Source organism: Zea mays, chromosome 1, assembly GCF_902167145.1.
Source record: "Zea mays cultivar B73 chromosome 1, Zm-B73-REFERENCE-NAM-5.0, whole genome shotgun sequence".
NCBI classification, from domain to species: Eukaryota; Viridiplantae; Streptophyta; class Magnoliopsida; order Poales; family Poaceae; genus Zea; species Zea mays.
The window spans coordinates 93,697,542-93,706,976 of NC_050096.1; the positions used below are offsets into that span (position 1 = coordinate 93,697,542).

General features: G+C 46.8%; 1 protein-coding gene across 4 annotated transcripts; it reads left to right on the forward strand.

Annotated features, from left to right (window-relative positions):
* The first annotated feature begins 3,935 nt into the window (after positions 1–3,935).
* LOC100273776 (uncharacterized) lies at positions 3,936–8,116 on the forward strand. 4 transcript variants are annotated; one of them, XR_004856000.1, is made up of 4 exons: positions 3,936–4,586; positions 4,695–4,932; positions 6,585–6,743; positions 7,847–8,116. XR_004856000.1 is itself a non-coding variant. In XM_020547934.3 (3 exons), exons 1-3 carry the CDS (start codon positions 4,133–4,135, stop codon positions 6,595–6,597), a joined length of 705 nt encoding a protein of 234 aa, XP_020403523.1. In that variant the 5' UTR covers positions 3,936–4,132; the 3' UTR covers positions 6,598–8,116. The 4 variants fall into 4 exon arrangements, 2 of the variants coding, with proteins under 2 accessions (XP_020403523.1, NP_001352727.1); NR_158615.1 differs by having other exon boundaries at positions 4,001–4,586; positions 4,686–4,932; positions 7,847–8,114; XM_020547934.3 differs by having other exon boundaries at positions 6,585–8,116.
* Positions 8,117–9,435: the final 1,319 nt, after the last annotated feature.

Here is a 9,435-nt window from a genome sequence, read left to right on the forward strand (position 1 = left end):
CAGCTGGGCGATCTCAGCACGAGCCCTACTCAGCTCGTCTAATGCATGGTCCATCTCCGTGTTTAGCACGGCGGCTAGGTTGACTGTGCTGCTCAACCTAGGATTGTCCTCATCAATAGGTGAGACAACCACGCCTCCTATGCTACCAGATGGACGGCGGGGGTAATACTTTAGGTTGAGACCGTCGGCTACCCCACCGAGCACTGAGCAGTAGTGCGAAAGCGCACGCCGTGCGGCATCTTGCATGGCCGCCTTGGCTGAGTCCCACTCAAATATGGAATAGTGCTCTGAGCAGACCTTCGCACCCCAGAGACTGTTCTTCGGACGGCGCACCAAGCAGGTCGCCTCCCAACGGTCCGGGTAAACCCCGCGACTGTGCTGGAAGACCACATAGCGATACTCGATAGACCAAGTACGCCGGTCGAGTGCCCGACGTAGTAGGGTGTCGAGCGCATCGTGGAAGTGACACCCGCGAGCAGCATCGCGAGTGATGGGTCGAGCAACCCATCCTTCCAACTCCTGCTCCTCAGAAAGGTCAGTGTCGTGGCTCGAGCTGCTGTCGCCACCTCCATCGTCTGGGTCTCCTCCAGCGGCTACTCCAGCGGCTGGGGCGCTCGGTGGTGGTGCAGGGGGCGCCTCTAGCGGGAGCACAGGGGAACAGCTCCTCATAGACTCTATCTCCTGCTGAAGCGAGAAAGAAGAGTCCTGCTGCTCCAGCTCCTGTCGTCGATGCTCCTGCTCCTCGTGCAGGCGGTGGTGTAGCCTCTCTAAGTGGCTGGACTGACCGGTCACTGGACGGCGAAGCGGATGCTCCGCGAGACGAGAGGGTAAGAAGGGGATGACAGACTTCCGTGCAGTGTGTCTAAGACGAGCCATCTACAAAAGACACCGTAAGCATAAGAGTGAGAATAGAGCTAATATGACCAGCAAGTAAACCATGAAAAATTAGGAATTAGAATGAAACAAATTTTTTTTGCAAGGTATAATAATATATAGTAGAACATAGGTTTGGTCGATATGACCAACTTTTGAAGGGATACCAAAGTCAAGGTAATAATAGGGGTCTATAATCCCTAGAACGACCATTCTACTCTAGGTTAGCGGTCCTACAGTCAGCACGGCTTTGATACCACCTATGTCACACCCGATTTTAGAAGGCAAACCGGATGCGAACCATGTACGTGCCAGGATCAGCAATTCACGTACACAGCAGTTACATAACTGGACATCATCACACAGTGCTCAAATAATGACATAAAAGAGGGTATAATAGTCGATTACATCATGATGTCTGAAACATCCACATAGTCTTTAACAATAATCAAAGTGCGGAAAAGAAACGTAGATACACACGGCCTACACAGGCAGCCGACTGGGGGTTTGCCGCTAACCCACGCCTAGAACTCATCATACTCTTGGAACTCCTGGAAGTCCTCCTCCACGACTTCATCTTCACCTAAGCAGTGGTTGCAATGCTGACAACCTGGGGGGGTTTGGTGTGTAAAGCAAGAGTGAGTACACATCAACATACTCAGCAAAATGTCTCGTTTGGCTGTAGTGGACTAGCTTTATGTGGAGTTAAGTCAAGCCGTTGCTTTTAGTTGGTCAGGTTATTATTTGCTAGTAGAAAGCCATATTTTAGCATTAACCCAAGTTATTAACCCAGATGTACCCTTTCCAAACGGAAAGAATACCACTTACCATTACCATAGTCATAACCAAAACCATCATCCTCATCACCATCTGTAAACCATACATCTCTGATCAAGTATCTCTAATCAATGGAGCTCCCTTGGCCGCTCATAACCGCGAGCACGGCTGATATATCAGTTTTCAAACACTCTGCAGAGGTTGCGCACTTTACCCACAAGCCGTGATTCCCTTTCTGCCCGGAGATCATGACTCTCCATTGATCACTACCAAGGTGACCCAACAGGGTATCATTACGTAGCCTTTACAAAGTTTCCCCGGGGCTGTAGCCGCCCGTTAGGTTTCCTAAATGCACTGCACTCCTCCCCAAGGGGCGAACCAAACTTGGCAGAGCGAGCCACATACACCGAGCCCCATTAACGGCACGACGGCTAAGCGAACTACACCCCAGTTCCTCTAATTATTCAGCTAAGGGCGTCCCATTCCACCCTCATGGTTGCATTGTTTTCCCGGGCGATCATCCAACGAACAGGTCCTTACGGAGAGGCACTCGAGAAACAGCTCGAGTCCCCTTAAGGGCCAAAAGTACCATCATCATAATCAAAAGGGAAAATAGCGTATCATAGATATCTCATCATGTTCATTGATTAATGTCAAGCACTAGCATAAAGCTAAACTGAAATAACCCAACCAATATAGGTAAACAAGGACAAGATAGACAAAAGCTAGTCAATCCTTAGGTATAAACTGTGTAAATGCAGGAAGTGAATTATAGGAATTAGTAGGACATAGATGGGTCAAGGGACACTTGCCTTCACCAACCGACTGCTGCTCAGGGTCTTCACCTGCAACTCCTTCGGACTCCACCAACTGACCGTTATCTATACGAGTTCAAACATACATTCCACATATTTAATACAAAAGAACAGTACACCATACAATGGAATGCAATAAAAAACGGACGTTCGACGCAAGGCTCACACTTGCGACTAAGCGAGAAAGAGAAAGTAACGGTCGAGAAGCGATCACGTTACACAATTATAAATTAAACTACTCGTTTAAACAGAATGGTATTAATTTGGCCATTACGTTTAGCATAAGATAAAGTCATGTTCCGTATTTAATCATTATAAGCAGATAAAGGTAAATTAAAGGAAATGGTCGCGCGGCGAGACGCGCGACACAACATTTAAATTGAATTAAGAAATAAATGACTCATCGCGCGACGGAGCGCGCAACGAGACACTTGCAATAATTATAAAGCGACGTTAGGCGTCGCGCGACAAAACGCAAGACATACGTCAACTAAACTGAATTTAAAATGAAATATCGCGCGACGAAGCGCGCGGCACAGATCATTGATGTAACACCCCAGGTGTTTATCGTCTACTCGACCATGAGTGTGGACGTTAACACGTGATAGCTGTGAATGTAAATGGACACTATATTTTAATCATCTTTGTCTATCACGATTTTGATATCGTGTTTGTCTCCATCTGTTTAAATTGTCCTAATTTAGTTTGCAAAAATTCAGACTTTAGTAATCTTCCAAAACATTAGATCCAATATCGTTTGGGTTAAGCCCTCGACGTCTTGCCCCAAACTCTAAATTCTTGAAATCGGATCTGGTTCCTAAACTTGGTTTCAAATTTTTTCACGCTTGCGTTGCACGTGTCTCTCTGTGGCCTGACATCGTGGCGCGTGGTTGGTGCTAACCGGTGCCTGGACAGCGCATAACCTCTCGCCCACGTGAACAATGCGTGAGGTCGCTTCCGAAAGGATCACATTTTTTATGTCCCATCAATCTCGCGTATTTATTTTGCGAAATGTCGAGTCTGATATCCATTTAAAATTTATGGATTAAGAGAATATGAATTTGAAATCCCGACCTACTCTTGTGATTGTTGTCCTAAGCAAATTTTATTAGAAACTCGACGACAACAATATTGATGCAAAATTAAAACGGACCGAGATAACTAGAACCGAACTGAGTACTCGTAATTAATCTGTTTCACTGTCTATAACTTTGGAAATTTATCTGATCCCAAAAATACCTACCATTGTAAGCGCAGTCCAAAAATATTATAATTGATATTGTTTTGATTGGTCTGTTTGCATCTCGTTCGGATTCAAATCCTAGATTTCATAAATGTCTTCTTTTATTACAAACTGGAGAAGAAAAATCAGAATTCTCCTTACCTCCTCACTCCAATTATCTCCACGCCGTTTCTCTTCAGCTTGATTGTTTTTATGTTATTTTCAGCCTTATCCAGCCACCATCCGTGGCTTATCCTCACGTACGTAGCTCCTGGAATTCTCAAGAAGCCACCGTAGGTCTCTGGTGCCTATCTCACATCGTGCTTGACTCCCCACGTTCGAACCCCATGACCAGCGCAGCTCGGCCAGGGCGCTGGATCCCGCTGGCCATGGCGCTCATCCCTCCCTGCTGTTAGATGCACAGAACGTCTCTAGCTCTCCATAGATGGCAGCCAGCTGCGCCCTCACCTCCTCCCATGGTGACCTCGCCCATGGCGGCTCCCCCTGCTCGGCGTACTCCCCTCTGCAGGAGCTCGCCCAGCCCCTCTCTGCTGGTGACCGAGCCATCTCCCTGGACACACCCCTTCCCTTGCTACTTCCTATGGTTGCCCTAGCCGACCTCTCCCATGGCGTAGGAAACAGCAGCACCTCCCTCCATGGACGTCCTAGGTCCTCGCCATACTCTCCGTCGACCTCGTCATCACCACGGCCACAACCTCTCTTCCGTCGTTGTGGAGACCCCGTCAGCCTCGCGTGCTGTCCGATCCTTGCGTCGCGCCCAGGGAGGTTACATGGAAGAAGAAGAAAAGCCCAGAGCGATGCTCCCCATGTGCTCGACGAAAAGCCAGAACGGGAGATCATCTGTTTTTTTTGTGGAATTCGCGTCGAATTTATTAACGGTGAGCACCGTTGCTGTGGACTGTTTGTTTGCTTATTTTCCCATCCGGCGCTTGTACTTGATTTAATTTGTGTGTTTTATGTGTGATATTGGCGAAAAGAAATATTAGGATGTTTGGGTGAAGAAGAAGGTTACGCCCCCTGTTCCTCCTTTCCATGGTTCCCCACGGCAGCGGCAGGAAACATCCCCACACCAGACGCCGAGATCCATGCCAGTGGCTCGATCTTCCTCAACGTTGGCTGCCTCTCCGACCTCGCTGTGGACCTGCTGCTCACCGCCGCGTGTGCACTTTTTCCTCCGAGCAGCAGCCCCGGATCTGCGCAGCCCCGGCCTTATTATCGACCTCAGTGAGCACCTGCTGCGCTGGCTGTTTTTGCGCTCCATGTGTTTGACAAAATGAAAGTCATGTGAATTGATTGTGTGCTTGATTATGAAGTATACTAGTTTATATATGTGATTAAGTAGGTGGTTTTAGCCATAATCAATGATATTGTGTTAAAGTTTTGTAAGTATCAAGAACATGATAATGGGAGAAGCTAAATAGGAACTGAATTAGGCTTCTTGCTATTGGGACTGCATGACCAGTTTTAATTGCGCAGCTAGTTCAATAAAGTAAACCATGTTTTCTGTAGAAATATTATATATAAACGTTGTAGCTCACTTGTTTATCTTGCTTGTGTAAAAATTTCATGACCATAGGTCTAGTAGTTTAGGAGTTATGTTTTTCCAAGTCCAGTTTCAGAATCTGTCCAAATTCTGTATAGGTTTCGGAAATTGGATTGTTTGGCTAAGTTAAAATGAGAATCAGCCATTAGCAATTATAGGAGAATTGTAGTACTTTCCTTAAGCTTTTCAACAAATTTTGGATCACCCTTTTTGGTGATCTATAAATTAAGTTACAACTGTTTGGGTTAGGATCTCTGGATCTGTCCCAATTTGGACAGCAGAGTCTTTCTCATATTTTCTCACCTTGATATATATTAAATTAACCTGGGATGTTCATAAATGAATTGTAGAGAATTCTACTAGCTTTCTAAAAAGTCTAGAATCACCTGATTTGGATGCCTGAAACTCTAGTTATGAATTAATGAAGTAAGTAGTCGAATTCTGTCCAAATCTGGACATAATTTACGTTTAGCACTGATTGACCTTTCAAAATGCAGAATCATGTTGTGCTTATAATACAAAAGTTATAGAGGACTTTATAAGCTTTACAGAAAGTCCTAGTTTACTATTTTTGGATGGATATTTTGTGAATTATGAGCAAAACAATTGACTACTGTACTGCTGTCCAGAAAATCTGCACACGTTAAACTGTTACTTGGAATCATTCTTGCTTGGCTAGATAGGATTAATTAGTTCTTGGTTCTTGATTGGTGAAGTCTTGAAGTAGCTAACTTCAAGTGAACATGTGTCCCATGTTTAATGTGTTTAGTTATTGTTACCTAATGTTTGGGTTAGGTCTGATTACCTCAAATTTTATGATTGTATAAAGTCAGAAGTATCTAGTGTTTATGCATATAAGTGTTTTAAATCTTTAAATTAAGATAAATACTATACTATAAAATTCTATGCTTCTTAATAATGAGTTGTTCCTTAGTACTAAGAGTGGTGTTAATCATTTGGTAGGATATTCTAGTTCATGAGGTTGGATTTATGTGTAGCCTTTTTGATGTTTGAGTTCGATCCGTTTAAATGAAAAAAATGTAATTGTGATACGTAGTGATATGTCAACATATAGTAATTGTTTTTAAATATTGTGGTACATCAGTGTTATATTCTAAATATATTAGGATTTGTATATTGCTAATGTTACTTGATGATTGGTTTAGGTCCAATTGACTAGAACGTCATGTCTAATGTAGAGTTAAATATATCTAGTTGTTACACCTAAGAATTGTGATGTCTTGCTTTAAGTCTGTATCCTCCTTAGTATAACTTATCTATCTTGTGCTATTTATGCTCCTATTCACTCATATGCATTATGCATATCATCTAGGTACGTTAATTAATCACGTGATGTGAAGGACAAGAGCTGGATTAATCACAAGACGATGTTGATGGACGAAGCTAAAGTGGACGGATCAACCAAGTGCCAGAATGGGAGATACTCACCAAGTGATTATCATTTAACAACACTAACGTAGTGTTATCCCAGGCAAGTCCCGGTGTATTTGCCACCTCCTTGTTGTTTTAAAGATTTTTATTACTTATCTGCTGCATTAGGTGATAGGAGTTGTGTGACTAAACAATTGATGCATTACCATTTCTTGGAATTTGATTATCCTCCTTGCTACCTATTTTATAAAGAGAACTAATGAGGCTTAGCCCTGCCTAGAAAATTAAAACTTGTTCCTTTTTAAAAGAATATTGTGTAACACTGGATATGGGTTTTATGAAAAAGAAACTTGCAGTAATGAAGGCATCACTCGCGATGATGAATTCATTATTCAAGTATTGTACCTCTGTCAGGTACATGGTTTGAGTGTTAAATAATAAGATGAGACCAGACGTTGAGCAGGAAAGGTCGCCCGTCTGTGTCGATTAAGGACCGCTCCAATTGTTGGCCTGCTGATCTAGGACCCTTTAACTGGCCACATGCCTCATCATGGGTAAGCTTTGCCTTGGTCGGACCAATACCAGAACAGCTCGCAAGCACTGGGAGTGGAGAGATGGTGAGAGTAGCTTGTACCCTCCGTGGCAAGAGACTGGAAGGTGGGGTGTTGTACTCTCGGAAACATGGTGGGCACCATGGCGAGAGTAACGTGTACCAACCAGGCCAACGGCTGGACGATGGAGTACTGTGCTCTCGGGTCGCGTGAACCTGTTCTGGTCTTGAGACACCCGTGGGCGAGTTGACATATGCAAGGGTTAAGTGCTACATATGTCGTGTGGTTGGAGATCCCTAGCTGGGTATTAATCGATTCAGATCACCGAACTTCTCGGATATGAAGACTGGATCTTCGACACTCATCGTAGATAACAAGTGAAACTAAAGTTGATAAAAGGAAGCTAGTGTAGGACAAGTGAATGCTCTAGTATATGCAAATCTAGATTCAGGAAAAGTACTTAACTGGTGAAGTAAAAGCTTGGCATAAGGATCCACTACTAGTAAGCTATTCTGCAAAAATGAGTCTTTGAAATTTGATAAGCTTTACCTTGATTCCCAATAAACCAGCATACCCTTGAGAGTCTTTTCTTTAGTCGGGTAAGTTTGCTGAGTAATTGCGTACTCAGGGTTTTATTCCCTGTTGTTTTCAGGTTATAATTTTGTTCTGTTGTGGATGGTGCTAAGTGTCGGTGGGCTCGGCCTTCTTATATAAGTATATCCCATCTTTAGCTTCTTTATTGAGGATTGTCACTTAAGCTAGCATGTATTTTAAAACTTATAAATGTTTTATACATTCAAATTGTAATCTTTTGAATCAATTTCTCTTGTAATCACTCCGATGATATATTGTAATATTGCTATAACTTGTAAATGTTGTAACTTGTAATCATTTTGTAATAAAGAATTTATTTCCGCTGCAAGTGTTTGTATGTGAGTTGTGTTTACTTAATCCTGCGATCTTGGCGGTAAGTCATTTATCCGGGGTCCTCGGGGCACTTGGACAGATCCTGTTAAGTTGTTTGGTGCACATGTATAGCCGTCTGAGGTCTTTGAGACAAGGACAGGTGCATGTGGGCCCGATAACTTGGGAGGTTCTACGACAATTAACAAAGATGAACTTAAATTGAATCGTCGCACGACGAAGCGCGCGACACAGCACATCGACTAAACTAAAATTGAAAAAGGGATAAAGCTGAAAGTTGAACGTCGCGCAACTATAGTTGCGCGCGGGCGAACACGCTGCGCGCGCCCGGGGCACGCGAGGCCACGCCGGGGCACGCGACAGGGCTGCCGGGGCGCATGGCTACCGGGACGTGAGGCGCGGGGGCCGAGCGCGTGGAACGAGGACGTCGTGGCACGGGGCCGCGGGGCCGAACGCGCGGGATGCAGGCGCGGGGGCGAGTCGCAAGGGGCGCGCGGGACGCGAAGGCCGCCGGGCGCGAGGCCGCGGGGCGAGCGGGGCCGCCGGGAGGCGCGAGCGTGGGGCCGCGGGCGAGCAGGGCCACCGGGGGCGCGGGGTCGAGCCGCCGGGGTGCAGGGCGTGGGGCCGCCGGGGATGGCGCGCGCGACGGGGGCAGGGGTGTCACCTGGGGGAGCGCGACGGGAGCAGGGGCTGCCGGGGAGGGCACGCGTGACGGGGGCTAGGGGGTCGCCGAGGAGGGCGTGCGACGGGAGCAGGGGCCGCCGGGGAGGGTGCGCGCGACAGGGGCAGGGGGTCACCGGGGAGGGTGCGCGCGACGGGGGCAGGGGGTCGCCGGGGAGGGCGTGCAATGGGAGCAGGGGCCGCCGGGCAGGGCGCACGCGACATGGACAGGGTGGTTGCCGGGGAGGGCGGGCGCGTCGGGGGCAGGGGGTGCGCAGGGAAGGAGAAGGGGGAGGGGAAGAGAGAGAGGGAGAGGGGAGCTCACCTTGGGGATCCAAATTCCGGCGATCACCGTCTCCAAAACCTAGGGCACCGCGGGGAGAAAGAGAGAGAGATGGGAGAGAGAGAGAGGTTGCTGCGCGGGAGAAATCAAATGAGAGAAAGGGACCTTGGGGGCGCATGGGGAGCAGTGGGCGCCAGGGGCGCGGGGGCCGAGCTGGGCCGGGTCAGGCCGCACCGTGGGCCAAAACCCCATGGCACGCACAACCACAGATCAGAAATCAATCTGCGAAGCAAAATCCAAAACGGAACTAAGCAACGCACGCGATTAAGAACGAAATCAGACAAAGAAATATGATTCGGCATGATGCAGCACTC